The sequence below is a fragment of the Sinocyclocheilus rhinocerous genome, unplaced genomic scaffold (genome assembly GCF_001515625.1).
Source record: "Sinocyclocheilus rhinocerous isolate Xijiao unplaced genomic scaffold, SAMN03320098_v1.1 scaffold154, whole genome shotgun sequence".
NCBI lineage: Eukaryota > Metazoa > Chordata > Actinopteri > Cypriniformes > Cyprinidae > Sinocyclocheilus > Sinocyclocheilus rhinocerous.
In genome coordinates this window covers 275,096-302,718 of record NW_015659335.1, presented here as the reverse complement: position 1 = coordinate 302,718, position 27,623 = coordinate 275,096, and the positions used below count along the sequence as shown (strand labels likewise).

General features: G+C 39.3%; 2 protein-coding genes, 1 non-coding gene and 1 pseudogene across 3 annotated transcripts in view; 3 read left to right on the top strand and 1 right to left on the bottom strand.

The window, feature by feature from the left end:
- Positions 1 to 3,732: 3,732 nt before the first annotated feature.
- On the top strand, positions 3,733 to 11,418 carry LOC107723589 (chondroadherin-like protein; annotated as a pseudogene).
- Positions 11,419 to 12,639: 1,221 nt separating this feature from the next.
- Positions 12,640 to 12,711, top strand: trnaq-cug (transfer RNA glutamine (anticodon CUG)). The gene has a single exon. It is a non-coding gene; the product is annotated as a tRNA-Gln (tRNA).
- A 200-nt stretch (positions 12,712 to 12,911) lies between these two features.
- On the top strand, positions 12,912 to 15,235 carry LOC107723609 (RING-box protein 1-like). Its single transcript, XM_016532325.1, has 5 exons — positions 12,912 to 13,002; positions 14,038 to 14,116; positions 14,226 to 14,296; positions 14,413 to 14,498; positions 14,868 to 15,235. Exons 1-5 carry the CDS (start codon positions 12,925 to 12,927, stop codon positions 14,878 to 14,880), a joined length of 327 nt encoding a protein of 108 aa, XP_016387811.1. The 5' UTR covers positions 12,912 to 12,924; the 3' UTR covers positions 14,881 to 15,235.
- A 961-nt stretch (positions 15,236 to 16,196) lies between these two features.
- LOC107723588 (hsc70-interacting protein-like) overlaps positions 16,197 to 27,623 on the bottom strand; it is a 12,862-nt gene continuing 1,435 nt past the window's right edge. Inside the window, exons 4-12 of the mRNA XM_016532291.1 lie at positions 24,892 to 24,976; positions 23,603 to 23,676; positions 21,723 to 21,789; positions 21,514 to 21,598; positions 21,312 to 21,422; positions 21,102 to 21,204; positions 16,596 to 16,712; positions 16,453 to 16,510; positions 16,197 to 16,306 (exon numbers count right to left, since the gene is read on the bottom strand). Of these exons, the coding sequence (XP_016387777.1) occupies positions 16,197 to 16,306; positions 16,453 to 16,510; positions 16,596 to 16,712; positions 21,102 to 21,204; positions 21,312 to 21,422; positions 21,514 to 21,598; positions 21,723 to 21,789; positions 23,603 to 23,676; positions 24,892 to 24,976 (810 nt within the window). The remainder of the gene's footprint in view (positions 16,307 to 16,452; positions 16,511 to 16,595; positions 16,713 to 21,101; positions 21,205 to 21,311; positions 21,423 to 21,513; positions 21,599 to 21,722; positions 21,790 to 23,602; positions 23,677 to 24,891; positions 24,977 to 27,623) is intronic.

Genomic DNA, 27,623 nt, shown 5'->3' with positions numbered 1-27,623 from the left:
GGAGATCTCCAGGTCTGCGTTCCTCTCCACTTTTAGACACACACTGCGAACTTCCCTAATCACTTCCCCTCGGGGGAATCCCCGCTGCCATTTTGAAGTGCGTTCCACTTTGTCAAGTGGACGAGGGAAGTTTATATGGACATACCCTCGACCCTCGATTTTGACCGAGGTAGCGAGTCTGCTTCATATGCACACTTCAGGCCGCTCCATAGACCACAATGCAACACGACTATGACGTCATCGCAGATCGCATTAATTTATCCCCACCCCAAACAACTCTATAATATATAAATGATTTTTTTTTACATTTATAACAGCCCAAGCATATCTATATACATATAGAATGCTGCACCAAACAAATTCGTAAGGGGAAACATGTAAACAATAAACCAACTCCATAGCGGATTCTAAGTGATCAAGTGCTTAGGTTGTTCCAGTTCAGCCCATTCCAAGGGTTCCGCCAGAAGTGGGCACTCATGCAACGTAATCAATGACGTACATCCGAGTAAACGAGACGGAGGGAAGTCTGCGAGTGAAGGGCATAAAAAAAATGGACTGGAACGCAGCCCAAGCTGCAGTTATACCCTTCTCGGGTGCAATGGGTGCTTGAGCACCTTTCCCCTTGATGCCCAAAGTGCCCTTTTGTCAAGGGAATTTTTTTTTGTTTTTTTGTAATTAAACGCCATTTTGTGAAGGCCTGCCCAATCTAACTATTAGTAAAATGAATGAATTATAATTTAGTGTAAATACAATTATCCACATGATGATGACCTTTCACCTGACGATCTCATCAGGGATTATCCCTCATGTTCAGACACCTTTAATGTAGGGCACTACCAGGATGCCTTCATAAGCACACATAAACCGTATATTTCCGCAATTGTGTGTTTATTGTCTTCACGTTTTTTTCTGCTTTTTATTCAGCTCAGCTACAGCCATAGCCGGATGCTTTTGTCCATATTAGGGATTTCCTGCACGTCATAAGTCATTCCTTCTATGAGTCTGTTTTGGACTTTCTGCACGAGAGCGCCCTCCTTTCGGAGAGCTTCGTGCAAGCTCGGGGGCTTCCGTTCTCCTTAAACCTGATTGGCTAGCCGCACTGATGTTCCACTACGATTGGCTAAAGAACATATCGATCCAAGTTGAATTTCACACCCCCCTACAGTTTACTGCTGAAATGTGGTGTTACTGGTTCGTTGTGTGTTCTAGTGAATTTTAAATGTGCATTTTTAAAAAGCATCGCATTACGGCTTCCAAAGGAACATAGTAAGTTAACTACAACCAACAATAAATAAATAGTAATGTAAATAATAATAAAGAAATATCCTTCCTCTTTTTTGATCCGTATGAAACTGTTGGGGAAATAAATTGCAATACGCAAAATAGGAAGTGGAGTAACCAGAAAAACCTGAACTTCTCTAAGTATGCAGATTATATAATACAAATTATACTTTTGACGTCACATTATAAACAACTGCATTTTGCTTTTGTATTAAAAGCTGTTTTCAAGCTTGACTGGTTAGCATGGACATTATGGCACCTGCTGGTAGATGGCAAAACTGCACCATTCTACAGACAACCAGCATCTAACTCCTGACTGTCATTCAAAAATAGCCATGAATGAAAAATGAAAGAAAAAAAATTTATTAAGCAACTTTTTTTCTTCTTAAAAGTGATGAGTTTGTATGAATGCTGTAGTGAAACTGGTTTAAAAATGTAGCTACTGTAAAATACTGTAAAAAAAATTTTTTTTACGGTTTGAAATGTTTTGTAATCAGATTTTTTTTGCAATGGCTGCATCTTGAAGGTTGTAGGAGTGTATGTACGTCAAGGGGACCAGCAAACGTTTTGTTACCAACATTCTTCAAAAGATATTTTATGTTCAACAGAAGAAACAAACTCATACAGGTTTGGAACAACCTCAGGGTGAGTAAATGCTCTGACCTGAGCTTGTATCTTTAGGATGCATATATACAGGCGGGGTCATTTCTCTCATGTGCACAGTCCAGTGGAGACCGCGACTGAAGGTCCAGCAGACGTGAAAGGAAGGTGCTCGATCTGCAAATAAAGTCATGTTTAGTTGTAAGTTTAAACAAAACTGTAATGGAAAGTAACACACTTGGGGGATCAAGAAAATATTTCCTCATCACTGTCAGGTTTAGAAGTGCTTGCTTTGAAGGTCAGTAGCCCCTCACTGCAGAACACAAGATCCAGGGGGCGTGTTTGGATCCACATCTAGGGGGTGGAGATGGGTGGGTTTAGGTATGTGTAAGGTGGGAGAAGTTGGATCTGGATCCAACCACGCTCCCTGGATCTTGTGTTCTGCAGTGAGGACCATCTCTTTAAGGTCATCAGCTGTCCTGATCCTCATGATCGACCATTTAGCATTCTGGGATCATATAACTCTGGAGAGTCGTATAGAGGTGAGTTTTGTTGTCATTTCTTTCTTCTTCTCTGTTTAGGGAAATAATAGATTACATTCAGCTCAATACCTCTGAATGAGCATATGTGTAAGAATTAAAAAATGAAAATTGGTAAAATAGCCTAGTTATTTGTCTTTCTCCATTCATGCACTAAAGGTTGGAGCCGCTGTGAAATGTGGTACCACTGTGTTAATTGTGTAAAGGACAGGATGGGATCAGAGGTCAAAATGCAAGAAAATTACCTGTGGCGTTTAAAGACATAAGTATTTGTTGTGTTTGGTTTGAAATAGGAATAAAATCTTTAAAAGGTTACAAGGACTGTAACAACGATTGTTAATAAATAAATAATAATTTGGATGACCCAAAATGTTGTCTGAGTAATGGTAAGACTGAGGTTATGCTCATTGGGCAGGACGTCCTCATCATGTTACATTTGCTCATTCCAAGCCTGTCTTTCGGCTTGAATGTCCTTGAATGGCCTAGTCAGTATGGAGGCGGATTGATCTCAATAATTATTCACGCAAAAAACTGATATTTTTTCCGTGCACGTGAATTGGGTTTCACGCATGTGAATTGGGTTACGTATGTGTGCATCGTGTCTTTTGCGTGAATTATTATTGAGATCAATCTGCCTCCATAAGTCCGAGCCCAGACTTAAACCCCACTGAAAATCTGTGGAATGACCTGAAGACTGCAGTCCACAAACACTCACTATCAAATTTAACTGAACTTGAGCAGTTCTGCAAATATTGAGTGGGCAAATATTGCAAAGTCTAGATGTGCAAAGTTAGTAGAGACAGAGTCATATCCCAACAGACTAAAGGCTGTAATTAAAGCAAGAGGTGGTTCAACAAAATACTGACACAAGGGGCTGATCCTTTTTCCAGTGACTTCCTTTTTCCTTTTTTATTTTCTGGCATGCTGGTGTTATATCTTTCACTTGGATGTTAAAGTTGTAAATACAGTTGCATTTAGTTGTAAATACAGCAGATAAAACAAAAACTGTGTCCATCTTCATTTCAGGCTGCAAAGCAACAAAATGTGATTATTTTAAAGGGGTCATATGATGCGATTTCATCTTCCCTCTCGAGCTTTCACGAGACATCACGGAGATATTTCTCCGTTATGGGAACTCCTTCCCTTCCAACCTTTCCTGAAGTCCTATTGGCTCCCGCCAGTCCAAATGACTGGCCAATTGACGCGAAGTATGCAAATCGCATGCAAATACTGACGAGCTCGAGCGGCAGTATAAAATGCGGTGCACGCGACAATTACGTCAGAATCTTCTACTTCACCTGTTGAATTCACTATGGCAACAATCTGCAAGATCTGCGCGGGACCGATAGAGCCGCTGGATCAGCACGACTACTGCGTCGCCTGCCTGGGCCTGGCCCACGCCGAGGCGGCGCTGGACGAGTCCAACTGCGGGCATTGCGCGGACCTTCCGGCCCGCGTGCTCCGGACCCGCCGCGATGTGGCTCGCGGCCTATTCGGGATGATGCCCACTGCCGCCAGCATGCCGCTGGTGGGCCCTCCTGGTGACGGGAGCGTCGTCTTGTCGCTCCACCAACCCCAACGGTCGCCCTGTTCCCCAGTCTCACTCCCCGAGGACTGCTTCCGTTTCGCCACGAGCGAGAATGCGCACTGCCCGCTGTTCTTCTCCCTGTCTCGCTCCCCGCTGGAAGGGGACGCTCTGACATCGCACTGGCCAGCAGCCAGGCTGTATGCGTTTCCTCCAATCAAGATATTGCCACTGGTGTTATGCAAGATCAGGGAGGAGGGGGCTTCGGTGATACTCATCGCCCCGAACTGGCCGAACCAGCCTTGGTTCCCGGACCTGACAGAGCTGCTGGTGGCGCCGCCCTGGCCGATCCCCATCAGGAAGGATCTGCTGTCTCAAGTGAGCGGCTCGGTGTGGCACCCGAACCCGGAGTTATGGAGCCTTCATGTTTGGCTGCTTCGGGGATATCAGAGGAGCTGAATGCTCTGCATTCTAGTGTGCTCGACACGCTCTTGGAGGCGCGGGCGCCCTCCACGAGGCGTTTGTATGCTCTAAAATGGGGAGTGTTTGTGAAATGGTGCCATGATGTTCATATCGACCCGGCTGCTTGCTCCGTGTCGGATGTGCTGCGTTTTTTACAGTACAGACTGGATAGTGGATCTCTGCCATCAACACTGAAAGTCTATGTGGCCGCTATTGCCTCATTTCGTTCCCCGCTGGGCGGGCAATCGATCGGTAGGCACGCGCTGGTGGTGAGTTTTCTTAAGGGAGCGAGAAGATTGCATCCCCCACGTCCGCCTTCAGTCCCGCCCTGGGACCTAGAGGTGGTGTTAAGAGCTCTTTCACAGCCACCATTCGAGCCTTTAGCATCCGTTGATATGAAGGAGCTATCTCTCAAAACTGCACTTCTTCTTGCCCTCGCTTCGGCTAAGCACATAGGGGATTTACATACGTTTTCTGTGGACAGTGACTGTATTTGCTTCGGACCCGGCGACTGCAGCGTCACTCTCCGGCCGAGGCCAGGCTACGTGCCTAAATCACTATCTACCCCTTTCAGAGTGCAGACTGTTTCGCTGTCTGCCCTGTATTCTGAGTCATCGACCTCGCGTGATGCGGACGCTCAGACTTCGGTGTGCCCCGTCAGGGCTTTGAGGATTTACATTGACCGTTCGGCCAACTTTCGGCAATCTGACCAGCTTTTCGTGTGCTACGGTGGTTGTGCGAAGGGCCGGGCCGTGTCAAAACAGAGGCTTTCCCACTGGATTGTGGACGCTATCACGGCTACTTATACGAGCCAAGGTTTCTTGTCTGAAGGAGGGACTTTGTAGAAAACGAAGTGTTTGAGAGAGGCGGGGCATAGAGGGCCTACAATAATGTACAGTATTTGAAAAAGAATGTGTTTTTTGAACATTAAAGCATGTCAACATATTCTGTTACACCAAATACACAAAATAATGATCTTTAAAAAAGCATCATATGACCCCTTTAAAGGGGGTGATTCTTTTCTATACCCACTGTAAATGGACATGCTAATTTTTTTTTACACATGAAAGATAGGCCTACTGCATCTGTATAGAAAATGTAAAAATAAGAAAAAAATAAGTCTTTGTTAAATATGTATTGTGTGAAACTTTGCATCATCTTGTTAGTATATTTTGATCTTTCCATTGTGTTCAAATGCAGATAATAATCAGTTTCCATTGTATCCCTTCAGTTGGAGGAGGTCGGCACCATGAGGCTGATAGCAGCATGCCTTCTTTTCGTAATGACCTCTGTTCCTGCGGGTCAGACTGTGAAATGCCCGCGTGTCTGCGTCTGTGATGACACAAAGCTCACAGTGACGTGCGCAAGGAAGAATCTCACACATATTCCTCCTACTATAAATGAGGTGAGTGTGATTTTCCACATCCGATACAGAGCATCACATAAAAATCATTATGCTTGTGTCTTAATATAATCATCATAGTTTACCATCTGATCCCTCAGAAGTTTGCTTTTGCATCCAGATTGTGCGTGGTCTCCACCATCAAACAACTTGACTATGCATGACTATAACAGACTGAGCATTCAGTTGGACTCTCATTTTATATTGTGCCTTCCTGAACTTCCTTCCTAATGGGTAAAAGTTGGTATTCAGGGTTATTAACACTTATAATGCCTTTCAACATAACCTGACTAACTAATAGGATATGTTAGCATTATTACGAGCATGTGGATTAATATATTCATTTGCAGTATTTGCAATTCCTTTTATCTCAGATCGCAGTGAAATTGGACCTGAAGAGGTATAATCTTGGGGAACTGCCTAAAAGTGCGTTCAAACACACACCCTACCTGACCCACCTGAACCTGCATGGATGCAGTATCCAGTCTGTAAGAGAGGGGGCGTTCCAGGGACTTTCACTTTTGGTGCAGCTTGACCTGGCAACGATATTGACGTCCTCAACCAGGTATATGCCAGCTATTTTCTTTGAGATGTGGAAGTGTGTTCATTTTTGATGAATGGAGGTATAATCATTCTAAAGCTGATGGTTTGGAATGTGTCTGTGTTTTTAGCTGTGTTGTTACTCTCACTCTTCCTGAAGGAATCATTTGACGGTTTATCATCACTGAAGCAGTTGTATTTAAAAGTAACCGCATTGAAGAGATCCACCCTGGAGCGTTTGCTGCGTTAAACTCTTTAAATCTGCTCTCCCTCACTCATAACCAGCTAGTCTACCTCCCCAACATGGCATTCCAGGTACCGTTCAACAGTTGGGATCAGTAAGATATTTTTTTATTTTTTATTTTTAAAAAAATTAATTCTTTTATTTAGCAATGATGCATTAATAGAGTAAAAGTGACAGTAAAGACATTTAAAATGTTGCAAAAGATTCCAGTTTCAAATAAATGCTTCCATCACAGGAAGAAATGACATTTTAAAAATATTTAAATAGAAAACAGTTATTTTAAATTGTAATATTATTTCACAATATTACTATTTTTACTGAAGTTTTGATCAAATAAATGCAGCCTTGTTGAGCATAAGAAACTTCTTTCAAAAACATTATAAAATCTTACCAACCTCATACTTTCAAATGATAATGCATATCATCATTTTCTAGTGAATTCTAGAATTCTCTCAAAGAATCTCAAAGGTTCCATTACATTATGTTTTAATCTGTCCAGTCTGAATTGACACAGATTTTGTTGGTTGTTTTGGAAGCTCTATGCGATAATCTTCTGTAAGACCATTTTGATATATGAATAATTTTCCTCCTGAATAATTCCCAAATATCTGTCTCCCAGGGAATGTTGAATATCCAGTTGTTGCATTTGAGTCATAACTCTCTAAATAATCTTGCGACAGAAGCCTTTGCTGGTCTTCTTGTACTTACACACTTAAACCTGGACCATAATGAACTCCAGTACTTTCCTACCAAAACTATGACCAGGTAACAACTGTTTGTTTTTTGTTTGTTTTTTTACAAATTATTGTTGATGTTAGATATCCTCTGGTATAAAGCAGACCTTCAGAACTCACTGTTTTCTCTTTTTTGTCTCAGATTGGCAGAGTTGACTCACCTGGATATGAGTTTTAACCCCATGACCTATCTGGTGGAGGAGAGTGTGTCCATGCCAAAGCTCACACACCTCTCTCTGCACCACATGGCCCTGCAGGACCTATCAGAATGGGCTCTGTCTCTGTCTCCTCATATCTCTCACCTAGATCTGAGCTACAACCAGCTCCCGTACATACAGGCTCTCAAAATGTCCTCGCAGCTCAGCAGCCTCAACCTCACTGGTAATCATGAATACAGCATTGCCGATGCTCTTAGTCTCTAGATTGTTAAAACACTAACCTTTCAGTCAGTATAATTATTTTCACAACAAACTTTGCAACTACTTTATTTTTTATTATCTTGTATTCATATATTTTATATATTTATTAAATCAGTAATAGAAAATGTTATCATATGCATTTTTATATTAGTAATGTAATTTAATAACAACAACTATTTTTTTTATTATTATTTAATATTACATTATATTTGTAACTAATAATAATATCAGTATATAATTGAATTATATAGAAATAATAATATAATGGAAGTAACAACAACAACAATAATAGTAATAATAACAATTATTGTTAATATGAACCATAATTATAATTATTTCCTTACGTTTCAGTTGGACAGTTGAGCAGTGGTCCATTAGAAATGCTACTTAAGCCAATAAAATGTAATAATAATAATAATAACAGCAACAACAACAATCTTTTTCTTTCTTTCTTTCGTTCTTTCTTTCAGTGGCATTTCTAATGAACCACTTTTCATTCATTCCCTACTGAAACTTTAGGAAAACTTTGGAACTTTTTAAAAATCTTTTTTTTATTTGAGTAAAGATAAAGTAAGGATTAATGATTAATCATGAAAATTATTAAAATGACTTAATCTTAATTAAAGTTATTTAAATTGAATTTAGAGTATTATTTTTATTCTAAAATTGTCTTGCATGTAGTATTATTATTATTGTCTTTTATTCACATGGCTGTAATTCTGGAGATTATATGATTTATTCATTTAAAATATCTCAAAATCAAACTGCGGAGTGATAGCTCTCATTCACTTCCTTCAGGGAACCCCATCAGATGTACATGTTTACTGCAAGGGCTGAAGAGATGGGCGCTGAGCTCAGGAATCAAGCTCTATGGGGCCTGTGCTTGGCCGCTACACCTCTCAGATGAACCTCTACAAAATGTTCAAGAACAGGACCTCCGCTGCAGACCACATGATGAGCTGATGCCGGATGTGATAGAAAAGGAAGGTAAAAAAGAAGATGGAGTGAAAGAAAAGGCCGTGCCAATTGCCAAGCCAAAGAAAAAGATCAAATGCCCAAAAAATTGTCATTGTGAGGTGAGAAAGGGTTGGAAAAGGGTGGAGGGAATTTTAGTTATTTATTAATAAATTAATAGATTCCTTGTTCTTGTCTGTTATACAATAAACTTAAAGGAATAGTTCATCCAAACATGAAAATTTGCATGTAGCATTACATCACTTGCTTATCAATGGATCCTCTGCAGTGAATGGGTGCCGTCAGAATGAGAGTCCGAACAGCTGATAAAAACATCAAAATAATCCACAAGTAATCCACACAACGGTTAAAGTCTTATGAAGTGAAAAGCTGTGTGTTTGTAAGAAACAAATTCATCATTGAGGCATTTTTAAATTCAAACTGTTGCCGACGGCACCCATTCACTGCAGAGGATCCATTGGTGAGCAAGAGATGTAATGCTAAATTTCTCAAAATCTGTTCCGATGAAGAAACAAACTCATCTACATCTTGGATGGCCCGAGGGTGAGTAAACTGTAGCAGATTTTAATTTTTGGGTGAACAATACCTTAAATCTAATACATACTGTATCTCCATCTCAACACATTTTCTGTTCTCCTTACTCTCACCATCAAGGCTGCAGTTCAGCACGCTACATGTGAGGACCGTGGCCACACTAAAGTGCCCGCTGGTTTCCCTGGCAACACTCTTCTGCTTGACATGCGGGGCAACCATTTCCATTATCTCCCTAGCAACAGTTTCCAACAAGGTGGTGTCCCTTCACCTGCACAGCTGTAAGATCCATGAGATCGAGGGTGGCACTTTCTGGGGCATGAAGGGGCTAATGTACCTCTACCTGTCCGACAACCATCTGTCCTCCCTGGACGCAAAAACCTTTGAGGGTGCCCATGAGATCATGTACCTTCACCTAGAAGGCAATAAACTCATTCGGTTTCCTTCTTCAGCTACACTAGCTCACAACCCCAAACTCCTCGAGCTGCATCTGGAGAGAAACCTTATAGCTAAACTAGAGCCTTCAGGGCTCCTTTCCCCGGTCCCTCAGCTGACGGGCCTCTACCTCAACAATAACATCATCGCAAACATAGTGCCAAAAGCTCTGGATCCAGCTCCCAAGCTGGACGTCCTTCATCTTGAAGCTAATGCACTAACAGAAGTGCCGAGTGATGCACTAGGCCACGCCCCACTTTTGTCTGAGCTCCGCCTCTCAAGAAATCTGATTCGCTGGATTGGGCTAAGAGCATTTCGGGTGGTGGCTGAAAGTCTAAAGCACCTGCACATTGATAGAATGGGTCTTCAAAAGGTAGAGGTTAAATGACAAACTACACAAGATATGTTTATGCTCCATAAAATGATAAAGAAACAGCAGTTAATCCTTGCTTAATCTCATAAATAGAAAATGTCCATTCTCTCTCTCCTTGTTTGATTTGTGGTCACAGATGAGTGCGAGGTCTCTGGCAGGGTTTGGTCCTGGTCTGCTGTCTTTGTCTCTGGAAGAGAATCAGTTAGAGGAGTTGTCTGACCTTTCACCTCTTACTGGACTTCAAAACCTCACCCTCAACAAAAATCCGCTAATGTGTGACTGCAAATTACTGCCATTTTACAAGTGAGATTATCTATCTATCTATCTATCTATCTATCTATCTATCCAGAGTGCTCAGGACCTCAGACTGGAACTAAGGTTTACCTTCCAACAAGACAATGACCCTAAGCACACAGCTAAAATAACGAAGGAGTGGCTTCACAACAACTCTGTGACTGTTCTTGAATGGCCCAGCCAGAGCCCTGACTTAAACCCAGTTGAGCATCTCTGGAGAGACCTAAAAATGGCTGTCCACCAACGTTTACCGTCCAACCTGACAGAACTGGAGAGGATTTGCAAGGAGGAATGGCAGAGGATCCCCAAATCCATGTGTGAAAAACTTGTTGCATCTTTCCCAATAAGACTCATGGCTGTATTAGATCAAAAGGGTGCTTCTACTAAATACTGAGCATTTTTCAGTTTTTCTTTTTTAATAAATCTGCAAAGATGTCAACAATTCTGTGTTTTTCTGTCTGGGTGGGGTGCTGTGTGTACATTAATGAGGAAAAAAAACTTACTTAAATGATTTTAGCAAATGGCTGCAATATAACAAAGAGTGAAAAATTTAAGGGGGTCTGAATACTTTCCGTACCCACTGTATATATCTGTCTATCTATCTGTCTGTCTGTCTGTCTGTCTGTCCGTCCGTCCGTCCGTCCGTCCGTCCGTCCATCAATCATCTCAACATTCTTTCTTTCAGATGGTTGAAAAATGTGAGTCTGAGGGTTGAGGCTGTGTGCGGTTACCCCTCTGAGCTGCGTGGTCAGTCCATGATGGAGGCAGCCATCTTTAAGAACTGTTCTGGAGAAAATGCTCATTCCTTCAACGAGACCTCCGTCACTACCAAAGCCCCTACACCAAACAAACCCATGCAGACCACAACGAAGACCAGACCCGTGCTGTCTGAACCTAATCCTAAACCAGCGAAGACCAAACTGACAGCGGCACTAAAGAAAAATGAGCCTGATGAACTCAAACCAGTGCGGGCCCTGAAAACAACCAGGCCAAAAAAGAGAAAAAGAGGAAGGCGACCAAGGATTAAGTCATCAAGGTTAAGAGCCTTGGAGTTTTTAATTTAAACTAAGGCCCAATCCCAATTCTATTTTATACCCCTTCCCCTTCCCCGTGAAAATATTCCCCTAAGAATTGGGACACCACTACTATGCCGTCACACGTCATCATACGTCAATACCATAGACTGTATAAAAACATGGACGTAGTGTCCGTGACGTCACCCGTAGATTTCCGAAGAGCGTTTTTGAAGCTCAAAATTGGGCGGAGGCGGCCGTCGCCATCTTGGCAGCGCGTCACTCCCGGTTAATCGAAAATGGGCAAAGAGGCGGGAGCAGGTTGCTGAAGCCATGCCCACCTAGCTCGACAGTGGTGACAGCAACGTCAATCCACCTGTCACTCAAATGGCTACGCCCTTAATTATGCAGAAATTTAAGGCTTAATATAATTTAAACGGATGAGTTATAAAAAAAATTCACCCCCCTCACAGTTGTCATCAAGGGCAAAATTAGCTATATAGACCAAAATCTTTTTTTTGAACCAGGCTGTAAACGTTTTTTTCTGCTGTAAAGTTGGGCAGAAGCCTAAAGTAGGCGGAGCCGGCCGTTGCCATCTTGGCAGCGCGTCACCGCGCGTCACTCCCGGATAATCGAAAATGGGCAAAGAGGCGGGAGCAGGTTGCTGAAGCCATGCCCACCTAGCTCGACAGTGGTGACAGCAACGTCAATCCACCTGTCACTCAAATGGCTACGCCCTTAATTATGCAGAAATTTAAGGCTTAATATAATTTAAACGGATGAGTTATAAAAAAAATTCACCCCCCTCACAGTTGTCATCAAGGGCAAAATTAGCTATATAGACCAAAATCTTTTTTTTGAACCAGGCTGTAAACGTCTAGCTCCTACAATACACACACCTATGTGAGTGAGCATTAGAGCCTTTAATTATCGCGTTATATTAATGCGCTGCTTACTGACACACACACACACACACACACATATCAGTGTTATTACTGCTGTTTGTTTGTTTACAAGTAAAGCAGATAAAGATATTGTCACCAAATTTGCCACTGTATTCAGTATTTACATTCACTGTTCATAGTTCTTAAATGTGCAATGTGTTTCAGGGCAGAACAGAATCATTTTGAATATGTGAAACATTCCAGCAAACGTTGTTTTTTGCCATATATGGCGTAACTCATAAATGTTAAGAATGTGTCATTTCAAATAATTCGTGAATTTTCTTTTCACGAAAGTAAATATCAAAATATTTCACCGTGTACGCTAGCTGGTTCCATGGTGTAATGGTTAGCACTCTGGACTCTGAATCCAGCGATCCGAGTTCAAATCTCGGTGGAACCTACACTTTTCCACTTACCTATAAAACAGTAGAGCTTACTTTACTATCGATATGCTGCGAATACCAACTTTTCAAATATATTAATATGTTTTAATATAAGCAGAAGAATTCTAAACAGCGCAGCCTTGCTTTATTTTACGGGCAACCAGTCCGCTGATTATTAAACTAAGGAACTATGCGATCTCACTCACTCTCGCGAGATCACATTAGCAAACATGGCGGCCGCGATGGATGTAGACACCCCGGGTGGAGCGAACAGTGGAGCCAGTAAAAAGCGTTTTGAAGTGAAAAAGGTACAGTATTGAGACGTCAGTGTTAAGTATATTATACATTTAAACAGCTTAGTCTCTTTAAAATGTAAACTCTTTCACAGCGGCGTGTTTATAATCCCCGATTAGCATCGGCGGCGCTGCTCTTTCTCATCATTATTTATGCTAATTACTTGCCTGTGTTCTTTTTATGATTACAGTCAGCTTTTAATATGTCCCGTAAATATTTGGAATCTTATATCAAGTCGACACATGCAACTTGGGCGTTCTTGACTCTTGATTTGAACTGTAGTTATTTCTGCTGCGTAATCCGAGAGATTATTAAACCAGGCCACTAGATAAATGAAGCACTAATCGAAATCACTTAGAAACCTAACGAGTCCCTTACCTGAACAGCATTTTTAGACATCATAGATGCGTTCAGTTAGAACAGTTTTGAGCATAGCAGGCGCTTTCAGAACGTTCGATTCTCTCATTTTGTGACATCCGAGCGTTCGATTCAAACGGTTTAAGGCTTCGTAGTCATTCTAAACGTTCGATTCGATCGTTTTGGACTTCACATGCACATTCCGACGCGTCTGATTCTTCTAGCACTTGTTTAAAACACACATCAGGGTAGTTCCATTCGGTTTCTTAAGTAAAATGAACATGGTAATCATTTAGTACCACAGTATATATATGAAAGTTCCATGATATTACCATGTAAATTCACTCAATTTTTACATGTATTTTCTGACCTGTGTGTATGGATTGTAGATCTGTAACAGTTGTTTTATTTGGATCCCAGTCTCACTGGAAAATGTAATTATTTTGCCAACTTTTATTTAGTAACTATTGTGATGTGAATCGTACAAAAACATACCAAGTTTAGGGGGGGGAAAAACAGCATAAATGTCCACCACTAAACATAACTGTCACTGAGGGGGTAATCAAATTGTACAAAAACACACAAATGAGATTGTATGAGTAAGTAAATGTGAAATAGTTACGAATTGCCATGAAGTTGTGTTGAGAGACCTGATTGGTTGAATTAATTCCAGAACTGTGTTTCTCTTGCAGTGGAATGCTGTGGCTCTGTGGGCTTGGGACATTGTGGTGGACAACTGTGCCATTTGCAGAAATCACATTATGGACCTCTGTAAGTATCAGCTCCAGTTTGGTCTCATCTGACTGTGTTCTATTGTAGTTTCTTGTTTAACACACTTTCAACTGCTATTAGTGAGCTGTCATGGTTCATCTTCCTTCAGGTATAGAGTGTCAGGCCAATCAAGCGTCAGCTACATCAGAGGAGTGTACAGTGGCCTGGGGAGTCTGTAATGTGAGTATGATCACATCTACACCAACCAACTAGGCCTATATTTGTTTTGCTGAAATCAAAAGTGTGGACTGTGGTCTGTTCGGTTGTGTTATTACTGTGTGTTTTTGGTTCTGCAGCATGCGTTTCATTTCCACTGCATCTCTCGCTGGCTGAAGACCAGACAGGTGTGTCCTCTGGACAACAGAGAGTGGGAGTTCCAGAAGTGAGTGATTTTGTTTCTTCATTAAAAAAAAGAGGCAGACCCTGCCAGGACCTGTATTAATAGAGAATCCTAGTTCACTTAAACATCAGTCAAGACCTCTTGAACCCGGTCTAGATAACCTGTAATGTGTATCACTTTGAACTTTATTAGGATACAGATATGATTGATGTTAAATACTTTTGATTCAATTATCAGCAGTTATACATGCTATAAATGATTGTTTTCCCCCATTATTTGTATTTTCCAGAAGTTTATCATTCAGAAGGGATCATGCATTGTTGTTCTAATCCCACATTTTCTGACATGTCTTTTATTGGTTGTAAATGTCCATGCTTGTATTAATAATCATCTTTTGTTGCTGTTTTTCAGGTACGGCCATTAGCAGCAACTGTGCTGCTCAGTGTCTGTGCTTCAGATCTAGGATGTTCTTTCCTGAGATGCATTTTTGTTGTCACCATTCTCTCCCTGTTAAAGACCAACCGGTCCACATTGAAATTGTTACTAGTTATGGTGTTTTTCTGTGTGTGTGTAATGTGCAGCATTCTGAGCTGTAAATTACTAATAAAGTCACTATAAATTCAGCTCTATCAGTTCCAATATTTCTGAAATGTAATTTCATTCTAATACAACTCAAATATTTCTGTGCTGCTGTTAACTTTAGGCTTTATGTTAAGAGACTTAACAAGCCCAGTCACTTTATCTCATGTTAAATAAAAAGTAATGTGGACAGAAGATTATTCTCAGAGTTCTGATCTCAATGTTTGACTGAGTTGAAGGAACCCGGTTCTAGGTCAGTTCACATTTGAAGAGATGCCTGTATTGTACTGTACCTATACTGTATATATTACATATAAACAGTACTGGAGTCTTCCTAGTCTATTGAACACTATAAAAGATGTTTTGAAGAATGTTGGGTAACCAAGTAGTTGACGGTAGCCATTGACTTCCATAGTATTTTTTTCCCATACTATAAAAGTCAATGGCTACCGTCGATTGTTTAGTTACTCGCATTCTTCGAAATACCATCTTCTGTGTTCAGCATAACAAAGAAACTCATACAGGTTTGGAACAACCTCAGAGTGAGTAAATGATAACACAATTCATTTTTGGGTGAACTATCCCTAGAAGTCAAATAAAATTGCAAGGCCGTAAATAAACAGATGACTTGTATTTGCAACAACCAAAATGTTTATTGAATTAAATCATGAAATCCATACAAGACGCAAATTTGTCACAATAAGAAAGTTGTTCACAATTGAATTTTGCATTGAGGGTAAGGAGAGCAAAAAAAAAAAGAACTAAAGAACAAAAACATGAATCAAAAACCTTTAAAAGGAACACCCATGAAATCTAAACAGGAAGTGATTGACTGATTGCTTTGGACAGTGAATATGTATTCATATGTATGAATATAATCTACACCCCATTTTGATCCTGATCCCGCTGGATAAGACCACAAACATAAACTATGTGGCATACTGAATGGATGAAGTGGATTATAATTAGACTAATTCCCTGGAATAACTGGCTGCTGAATGGACACGTTTGTTAAGTTCGTCAATGCAGCAACCGTCGGCTATAATAGGCTCTCAAATCTGAAATGGAACAACACGAGGGTGAGTAATTAATGACAGAATTTCATTTTTGGGTGAACTAACCCTTTAACTCTGTTTAAATGCACCGTCCTGGTGCTCCGCATTACGTGGTTAACTTTACCTGCATGGCCATGAGAACCTCTGGATCATTAAATAGCTCATTAAGTCCAGCCATTCCAAACGGAGGAGCTCCACCTGGGAAACCAGCACCTCCTGAAGGATCACAACAAATACTAACATCAATTATACAATTTCAAACAACAAAAATTGTTGATATTCAGTGCTTCCAGTAACCTCTCTTAATGCTTGACAAATCAATACGGCTTATAACATAAACATATACATAAACAGTTAGATACCTGGGAATCCTGGGAATCCTCCTTGTGCCCCTCCGGTCTGTTGTCTGGCTTCCTCTTCCTGCACACACAGATGCACATTAACAGGACTGACTGTGCAGAAAATTCAGATTCAGTGGCTTGATGCAAATCAATAGATTTCTTACCCTCTGTGCTCTCTCGTGCTCCTCCCTCACTTTCTTCACTCGTTCTTGCCGTGCTCTGATCTCTCGTTCTTCACGCTTGCGCTCATATTTGCGCCGGTGCTCAATGATTTTGTTGGCCTGTGAGGGAGAGGTGGGATCACATGAGCCACATCGACCTTTCTGCACACTCCGTTTGCTTTTGATGTTTTCAATAAATGTAATCGAGCTTAAATAACCATTATTTTGCACAATCACAATATCAGTAGTGATTTTCAATCATTCACTACCATTCAAATACTACCATTTTAAATACACACTACTGTTTAAAATTGTGGGGTCTGTACGATTTTATTTTTGTGGAATTGTTTTCAAAACTGACAGGAAAGACATTTAGGTTACAAAATAGTATTTCAAATCAATTCTGTTCTTTTGAACTTTCTATTTATTAAAGAATATAGTTTCACAAGAATAAATTACATTCTGAAATATAATCAAATAGAAAACAGCTATTTTAAATTTTAATAAAATGTCACAATATTACTGTTTTACTGTATTTATATCAAATATATGTAGCCTTTGTGAGCTTAAGATTCTTCTTTCAAAAACATTAAAACATCTTATCAATCCCAAACTTTGAACAGTGGTGTACTTGGGTCAGTGATGTAAGCAATAGTAATATGCTCATTTTATAAACGATGCTTATATTCTGTCCAGATATATTAAAAAACATTAAAAAGCGGAATTCAATATTATTAAATTATGGTAAAATATATATCCAAAATCAGTGGTGGACGAAGTACACTAATCAAGTACTTGAGTAAAAGTACAGATCCGTATAATAAAATATTACTCCAGTAATATTTACTCCAGTACTCAGTTTTCAATTTTACTCGAGTGACAGTACAAAAGTACTTGATTTTTTATGTACTTTTTCCCTCAGATGTAATCTATCTAGGTGGTTGAATAAAAATATTTGGACTTTATTTATTTTTTAAATTACCTAAATTAGGGATGCACCGATACCACTTTTTCCAGTACTCGCCCGATACCGATACTTTTATTTTTGGTACTTGCCGATACCGATGCCGATACCTATATTTTTATTACATTTGTAAATTTTTTAAATATTGGGTACAGAAACCAAAAGGGTATGTATAATGTTAGTTGGTTAACTTCATTTATCAAATAGATACAGTCAAACCAAAATTTATTCAGACACCTTCAACATTTCTCACATTACATTCGCTATAGTTTAGAAAATGGTAATAAAACATGACAAGAACTCAGAGTTAAACTGTCAGAACAAATTCATCTTGATAATGCTAGATAAGTTTGATAGAAAGGTATGTAATAGATTACAATCAACCAAAAAATATTCAGACAGCTGTTAGTATGACAGTATTTACACAACTATGAATACTTTGTCGGGCAACCCTTAGCCTCAATGACAGCCTGTAGTCTCCTGGGCATGCTGTCACCCAACTTCATGAAAACCTCAACTTCAGTTTTTTTCCCAGACTCGGTCTGAATAATTTTTGGACCCAAATTTGTATCAATTTTACTGGTAGTCCACAGTATGAAGAATTTTTGGGTATGATTTGTCACAGTTTACTTTATTTTGCTATCCTCACTTACATAAATGAACTATAGTGTCCTGCACCCACTAGTAAAAAAATATCAAAAATTATATCTGGTCTCTGAATCATTTTTGGTTTCACTGTATATCCTTCGGTTATTTTCACACTTAATTATGCCCATTAAAATGTATTTTACAAGTTTTTGTTACTTTTACTGTTCATTTTTTTGCTCTATGGTACATCATCTTTAATTTAATAGCATTAGAGCAGCGGCTTAGTACTGTAATCACGCGCTTTGCTGTAATAATGCAGGGAACCACTCGTTATAAATCTCCTAACTGTGATATTTTCAGAAATAGAAGTCGCGTTTTTTCATCTGAAACGTGCTGCGATTTATATTCCAAAGCCACTCATATAATGCAGAAACACTCAAGCAAGCAAAACACACGCAACGCCTGCACGTGTTTGTACTGATGCAGAATAGTACAGTCTAGCGCATTTCACACAGGCTGCTAGATTCACTTTCGCTAGAAAGTCGTGTATGCCTAAGGTTGAAAATAAATGATGATTATAGTGAATGCCCCTATGAATGGTTTTATTTGTACGATTTCGTTTTAATTCAAATGATGCGTGCTAAGTGAGCGAACATCAAAGATCACACAACAGAAGTGCGCGCGTGCTCTCTCTCGCTCTCTCTCTCTGTCTCTCTCTCGCTCTCTCCCTACCGTTAAGTAACTTGTGCATTGTTTTACTTACTTGTCTTTGACATATCCGACCGAACTATAAACTTTCCAATGATGTCTGTGAGAAAGGTATATTCACTCGACAAGCTCGCGCATCTGCGCCGCCGCGCGCTCAATCCACTCAGCGTGCTTTGTTAATCAGCTCGCGCACATCAGCTATACAGGCGTTAATACTGAATGTTTAACATTATATTCATTGCATACATATACTTCGTAGTAGACATCCATAACTCCTTTCTGCTGTCTGTTGTCAGTGTTTCTTTGTTTAAATATGGCGCTTATCACATGCTGTGTGGTATCGGCGTTTGGTATCGGGGCATTTTAACGAGTACGAGTACGAGTACAGGAGGCCAGTATCGGGCCCGATACCGATACCAGTATCGGTATCGGTGCATCCCTATAAACTATAAGTACTACTTTTTAAATAAATAAAAGCATTTTAGCACCCTAATATTGTAGATTTTTAAGTAAGGCAATAAGCAAAAACATTTCTTGGAAAGAAATACTGTATTTTTTCAATAGTACACAACAGTTCATACATATTACAAATATACAGGAGACATGTTACAGACATAGCTCATTTGTTTGAAATGCATCTGTTAAAGTATAATATAAGCCCATATAAAAGCAAAATCCAAAACTAAAACTAACACTTCATTCCCCTCAACCCACGCCCCCCAAAAATTGCTTTACGTAATACGATGTTACACAATAAGAACAATAACAGCATAACTAATGTACTACAAAAAACATTTCTACATTTTTTAGGAAGGACTTTCTTTGAAAGTGTGCTGATTTTAAAGCTCCACCATTATACGCCTCAAAGAAATACTTCAATGGATTCGCTCTCTCCGCTCTCTCCCTACCGTTAAGTAACTTGTGCATTGTTTTACTTACTTGTCTTTGACATATCTATAAACTTTCAGGTGTTAATACTGAATGTTTAACATTATATTTATTGCATACATATACTTCGTAGTAGACATCCATAACTCCTTTCTGCTGTCTGTTGTCAGTGTTTCTTTGTTTAAATATGGCGCTTATCACATGCTGTGTGGTATCGGCGTTTGGTATCGGGGCATTTTAACGAGTACGAGTACGAGTACAGGAGGCCAGTATCGGGCCCGATACCGATACCAGTATCGGTATCGGTGCATCCCTAACCTAAATTTAGCACCAGCAAGCTCGTTAGCTAGACAGTTAGCACCAGCTAACATTATTGACTTATTTTCAGCATGATTATGAATAAACATGTGTCTACTCGGCTAGTTGATCCAGATACATAGTAACTTAGGCTATGTGTGCTGACAAACAATATAAAAACAGATGTCACATAGGGCTAAATGCATAGCATTTTAGTAAAACTGCTAACGTTACAGCAGCGGGGAAGATGAACATAAATCGTTTGGTGCGATTTGCGAACCGATTTAAAAGGTTCATTGAAAAGAATCAGTTCGTTCATGAATCAGACACCGCTTCTGCGCACGTGATATATTATAATGAGTAACGATAAGTTTTATGAAATGTAGTGAAGTAAAAAGTACGATCTTATGCTTTTGAACGTAGTGAAGTAAAAGTAAAAGTTACTCAAAATAAAACTACTCCAGTAAAGTACAGATACTTGAAAAATGTACTTAAGTACAGTAACGAAGTAAAACTACTTCGTTACTGTCCACCACTGTCCAAAATGCAGGAAGCCATTTTGTTGTCATGTCATGTGACAAGAAAACTATAAAACAGGAAATTATATCATAAAAAAACCATGCAATCCATCATGACTGTATCAAATTCGAGTTCAGAAGTCTTTCAAAAATGCCAAATAATTTGACATTACACAGCAAGTCTAGTTCATGAAAATTCATTATATTTATACAAACACTTTTGATGTTTTTAAAATATAAAAGGCCTCAAATATAAGCTTAAAGTTGAAGCTATTAGTATCACTATATTATTCGATTAAATTACATCATTCTTGAGGGTTCTCCAGGTGGCAAATTAATACAACTGTTCTCCAAAAAATAATTACAGCAGCTCAGCTGTCTTTGTAGAAGGGTCATAAACAGTGTTGGGAGTAATTACAATTCAGAGACAGTAATATTGTAACGTAACTAATTACTTTCAAAAGACAGTAACTAGTAATATATAATGTATTACATTTTGGAAGTAACTTGCCCAACTCTGGTCATAAACGAGTTCAGCACAGATACCTTTGGTTGGACTTCTTTTAGCATGGCACTGGCCTCATCATCATAGTCCAGCTTACAGGCCATCACTAAATCTCGAGCGGACTCCTCCCAGTGGCCAAGCAACCTGTAAGAATGAGAGATCTTCATCAGCAGCAAAGCACTGAGCACTGAACACAAGTGTCAAGGCAGAAATCACACCTCTTCTATGAAAATCTAGCTGTGGTCTTTTACCTGTGTGCCTTCCCCCTCCACTTATAAGGCTGGGCTGAGTCTGGGTTGATGCTGATGGCTCGGTCACAGTCTCTGATGGCAGCGTTGGGTTTCTGCATTTTCACAAATACGCTGAAAGACACAAATAGACACGGGTAACCAACAGCCAATCACAGCCAAACAAAGCAGGTCGCTAAAAACCAAAGCAGGGATGGGTTGATACCTGGCTCTTTTGGCATACAAAATGGCCAGTTTCGGGTTGAGTTTGATGGCCTCTGTGAAGAGATCTAGAGCTTTCTGTAGGTCACCTGAAAAGTTGGCATGTTTTGTTGAACCTCATGATTTCATCATGAATTATTACTACAACTAAGGAAACTTCAACTATGATTGCATTATTACAGATTTCATAATTTCGAGTAAGAGGCAGCTCACCGTCTCCCAACACTCCAATAGCCTCCATCTTCTTCTCATTGGCCTGGTCCATCATCTCATCTGTGACCTGCGATTAAAGAAAGCATTTCATAGTCCCGTATAAATTTCACTTAAAGGGGTCATATGATGCTTTTTTAAAGATCATTATTTTGTGTATTTGGTGTAACAGAATATGTTGACATGCTTTAATGTTCAAAAAACACATTATTTTTCAAATACTGTACATTATTGTAAGTCCTCTATGCCCCGCCTCTCTCAAACGCTTCGTTTTCTACAAAGCCCCCTCCTTTGACAAGCGCAGTCCGCTCTGATTGGCCAGCTGACCCAGTGCATTATGATTGGCCGAACACCACAAGCACGCGTCAGAAATGTATGTAAGTAATCTTAAAGATTCCTAAATGCATCTACTTTCGGAAGGCCAAATAAAGTGCTTTTGCTTTCGCCTAGAAACACACAGCGTCTCCTTGACATGGCTGCTTCAACACTAACTGCTGTTCCTGAAACCACGCCTTCTTTCTTTGCATGAACGTTTGGGCGGCATTATTCAAATATTTTCACATAGTGAGGTAGATATGTGGGGGCGTGTTAGAACGAGCCGTTTTAGGTAGGCGTGGCAGAGTCTTAACTTTGATAAAGAATATCTCTTTGGTTTTGAGACTTTAGTCTTTGCAACTTCAGGGATCTTATCTATGCACAATCAGCTTGTAACACTCCAAAGAGAAAGGAAAACTTGAAATCGTATCATATGACCCCTTTAACACTAAAGAGCTTGATGAAAGACTTTAATGATGAAAAATTTGATCACAAGCAGATACAGGACACCCTCAGTCAATTATGACAGTATTTTGAAAGAGCAACCAAACAACAAAGTCATGGCACCAGTGGATGTCTACGATGAATATGGGAACATTTACAACCTCACATTGTTTAAACAGCTTTGCCATTGATTTAAAGGAGTCACATCAAGTCAAATTAAAATGTAAGTCAAGGCTTGCTTAATGTAGTTTCTCATGACCATTTTCTACCCTCTGTCTATCTATCTAAATATGTTCTTTGTATGTGAAAAGAGTACCTGTGGTTTGGGATTTAGCAGGACTTTTTTTGGCTTCTGCAGCCCAAAAGGACTGAATTTGCTGTGGCATCTATCAAAAATTGTGGCAATATATGTTGCATCTTTTGAGTGGAAACCCACCAATAATTATTATGTAATTAGTATTAGTAAGAGTACAATTACCTGTTAAAATACTTGCATGCATAATTACTAAAATTATGAGTATATAATTGTGTAAATAAGAAGAAACCTGCCAGCTGCCACAAATAATGTGGTAATCGGTTGAATTTGCATTAAAGCTTGTAAACGCAAATTCCTGGGGGGATTCATATGTTTTGAACGTTTTTGCAGCTCAAGGCTGGAATACACTACATGACTTTTGCCCAGATTTTTTGCACCGACTCTAGTCGCCAAAAGTCAAAGCCAGTCTGCAGATTTGAGTTGACAGGTTTCATAGAAAATCACATAGTGTGTGATGGTCACAGTCTCCATCCATTCCATTCCATCCAGTTGACAATATCAAACACGTTTGTTATTTCAAGCCAGAATGACTCACAAGTCTGGTAGTGTATATATAATCCTCAGTTGTTTAGTGTATGATGCACAGTTTTTCTTCCGTAACTATTTACAAAGTCAGCAAGTGTATGACACCTAGTTCAGATTTTGAAAGTTGTGTAATGTATTCCAGCCTTTAGATTCAACATATGGTCTTTTTAGACCGAGGAGAAAGTTTTGAGTTCTGAACTTTGCAGTATGTTTTCATACTACATATCTCAAAGGATTGTGGAAATTTAGATTTGTCACGATATTGTGCGTTCACTGCATTTACCTCCAGGCTTTCGTAATCTCCCATCTCCTGAGGATCATCTGTGTCAGGCTCAATCACTCCTTCATTATCAATTTCTGGAGAAATTAATGCCAGATAAAGTTCACATAACAGCGTAAGTATTAGAAACTGTTGTTACAAAATAAGAGCATATTCTCCAAACAGATATTAGCAAATGATAAAACTCACCAAGTACCAAATGAGATTAAAAACTGACTATGCAAAGTAAAGCTTTACAGGCCAGTTAGCTGCTAGCATTTTTAGGGATTGCAACATAATATATATGCTACAGCAGTCAATAAGAGTGTTTTTTTAATTACCGTAATAATTTTACTCAGCTAGAACGCATTAAATAGATTAAAAGTGATAGTAAAGACATTTATGATGTTCTAAAAGATTTATATTTTTATATTTCAAAGAAATGCTGTTCCTTTGAGCTTTCTATCTATAAAAACATCTTGAAAAAGTATCATGGTTTCCAAAAAAATATCAAACAGCACAACTGTTTTCAACATTGATAGCAATAAGAAATGTTTCTTGAGCATCAAATCAGCATATTAGAATGATTTCTGAAGGATCATGTGACACTGAAGACTGGCGTAATGATGCTGAAAATTCAGCTTTACACCACAGGAATAAATTTCATTTAAAAATATATTCAATTAAAAAAATGATATCTTAAATTCCAATAATATTTCTGCTTTTTCTGCATTTTTGATCAAATAAATGCAGCCTTGGTGAGCAGACGAGACTTCTTTCAAAAACATAAAAACATTTTTTTAACAACCTAAAACTTTTAAATAGTAGAGCACTTGAAATTGGTGATGTAAACAAATTTTAATGAGGTTCAGCATCAGTGACTATTGCACCTTTTAACAGCTTTTAACCAGTTTAGGTAAAAGCAAAAAGCTACTTTTTTACCTCCACAGTCAAAAGATTTCAGCCTCTAGTTTCCATGATACTGCAAAACAGACTATTTGAATAGTTTAAATTTAATATTTGAATAAAGGTTAATTTTAGAGCCTAGATATCAGCTTCACATCAAACGCTGTTGGCATCCGTTTCATTGTCTACTGATTGCCCTAGTTTGAATATCAGAAACGAAGCTGATGTTGCACACTGCCATAGAGCGAGAAATCGTGAGCCAGGTGACATCAGCAATAGCTGGAAAAAGTTTAGAGAAAGTTCAGAGCTATTACCAATCCACAAAAAAAGGCCAGAGCGATGGCCTATCGAGATGGCATATGACGAGCAAACAAAAGATATTAAAGGAGATATTAGAGTCAACATACCTAATTCGCTCTCTTCACTCTCAGATGGCGGGGCAGGTTCGGGTTCTGCCGCTGCTTTGGGGGCTCCATCACATGGACAGCTTCCCTACAGACAAATGAAAACACAACAATGGCAATCTTTAGAAAATATCATGAAACAGCCACAGTTGCAGATCACGTACAGTAGCATGAATCTAAAGCACTGACAGTCACACTTCAGAGCTTTTCAGCATTTCATTTGAGGAAAAACTACTGTCAAATACACTCTGAAACGCAAATTATATTACTATTGTATAATAAAATGTAATTCTTAAAGTAATTCTTATCATACAAAGATATTTTTCATCCACATTTTAATTTATGCAGTTCTGTTTTGTCTTATTTGACAAAAAATAACAATTAAATGCTTTGTTGGAAATTGCGTGATATATTAATTTGATTACATTTTAAAACATTGATTAAAGCTGCAGTCCCTAACTTTTTTGGTTAAAAATGATCCGAAATCAATATTTGAGCAAGTACATAACCAGCCAGTGTTCAAAACTATCGCCTTACTTTAGCCCGATTCACAACGGTTATCTTATAATAATGTTTTCTAATTTGAGTGGTACGGGTTATATATATATATATATATATATTAGGGGTGCTCCGATTGATCGCTACCGATCACTATCGGCCGATACTCACGTTGGGATGATTGATCGGCGGTCTCTAAAAGGTCGATCTCAAAAAACCGAGCTCAAGCTGATGACGCTGCCGTGAGAGGTTTGGCACGACATGCAGCGTCACCGTCTCAGTCTCTGTCCGGTGTACCGACGAAACATGCTACCTATCAGATTGTGCTACCAAAAATATATTTGCATTGTTTTATGGGTAAGTTTAGGGTAAGGGTAGGTATGGACAGGTAGGTTTAGGGTAGGGGAAGGTATGGACATTAAAAAAAGCCTCAAACCATATGAATAAGATGCTGGTAGCACAATCTGATAAGTAGCATTTTTCGCAATCGATTTGTGCTCTATCTTTTTAATGGGAGGTAGCACAATCTGAGCGGGTAGCAAAAATCGTCAGAACACCGGCGCGGGTAAAATTAGTACCGCCACTCCCTATACGCAGAGTACGCTAGGGATGGGGAGTCGACTCCAAAAGAGTCGATTCCTTGACTCCTAATAGCCCTAGAGTCTGAGTCGACTCCAGCACTGGAATCGACTCTCGGTGTCGACTCCGAAATCGCTGATGTCTTCACTGATTCTTAAATCCCTATAGTGCATGCATGGCAGTTGAGTGCTGTATTATATCAGCTTAAGAAATTAAGGGAGGATCCGTTTGCAGTGCAGTCCATGTGCGGTTCTTAGCCAATGCAGTGCAGAAGCAGCACGGGCTCAGTGTGCTCTATTTTTAGTGTGCTCAGTGCGATATGATCCGCGGCTAATTTTGGGCGGGCCTGGGCAAAAATGAGCGGGCACTAGGCTAACGGACGGAGGCCAGTGGCATAGCGCAAATCCGCGGCCCCCAATCGCGAACTCAATAATCGGTGGTTTGGGGGTCTGGATACGTCGCAATATTGTAAATATTTGTTTTAAACCAGGAAGCTGAGCCAATGGATATCACACAAGCAACGTGCAAACTTTGCGCAAGAGTTATGCGGTGAACCTCTTAATCTCAGTCGATTCACTAGAAAGTGAAAGTAAAAACTGACGGCGCTTTCGGCATCTGACGCTGCATTAACGGTGCATATTCTCTCAGAGACGACGAGAGACGAATCTCCTTCATATGCTGATAATGGTAGCCTATATGGCTAAACGTTTTAATGTACTCCTTTAATATTTCTCTTGTGGCCCGAACATAGGCTAGTGGAATAAATAAATAAATAAATAAATAAAAGAGAGAAAAAAACGTATTTTGTGTTAAACGGGTTGTTTTTTTTTTCTTTTTAAAAAAAGTCGGTGCTTGAAATAAAGCTTTTTCATTGATGATTGCAGTGTTAATAATTTGAATTATAGGTCTAATTCATTGTATAATAAACCGGTTTTGAAAGACCTTTTTAAAAACATTTTCAATGAGGAATAAGCTAGCCTATTCTTTATCCTCGCAGCGCGTCAGTTATGCGGTGATGCGCTATGAAATTATTGCGGGGCAAATTAATTATTAATTTAATAATAAAAGTAACTTAATAATAACAGGTTAATAAGAAGAATGTAACAGGCCTAACTGAAAATGGCAAATTAGATATAGGCTAACTAAAGTGTAGGGTATAAAATTATTTTATTCAGAAATATCATGTTTGTGATTTTTTTTGTTTTGTTGTTAATTCGTTATTTAAATTAACAGGCCTACAAATTAGGAAACATGTGCAGTTAATCGCCGGCGTCAGTCACAAAATTTATTTCAAAAAATAAAAAAATAAATAAAAAATAGGCTAATCTTTGTGAGGACGACTGGCAACAGCTGGTCTTAAATTCTTTACACACCACAAACCAAACGACTTTGAACACTGACTGAAAATACTGATTGAGTATTCACATTCACGGCTTCACAGAATGAACCGGTTCACGCGTGACCGTGACCCTGACCCTAGCTCATCATTATATATTTGCAGTAAATATGAACATGGATTGACACGAAAATGTAGTAATTACACCATTAATGCATATTATTAAAGTCTACTGTGTTTCCCATATGGCTTTTTGGCTAGGCTTAAAGGAAAAGAGCACTTTTAGATAAACAAGGCAATAATAGATGGCACTCGTGGAGGA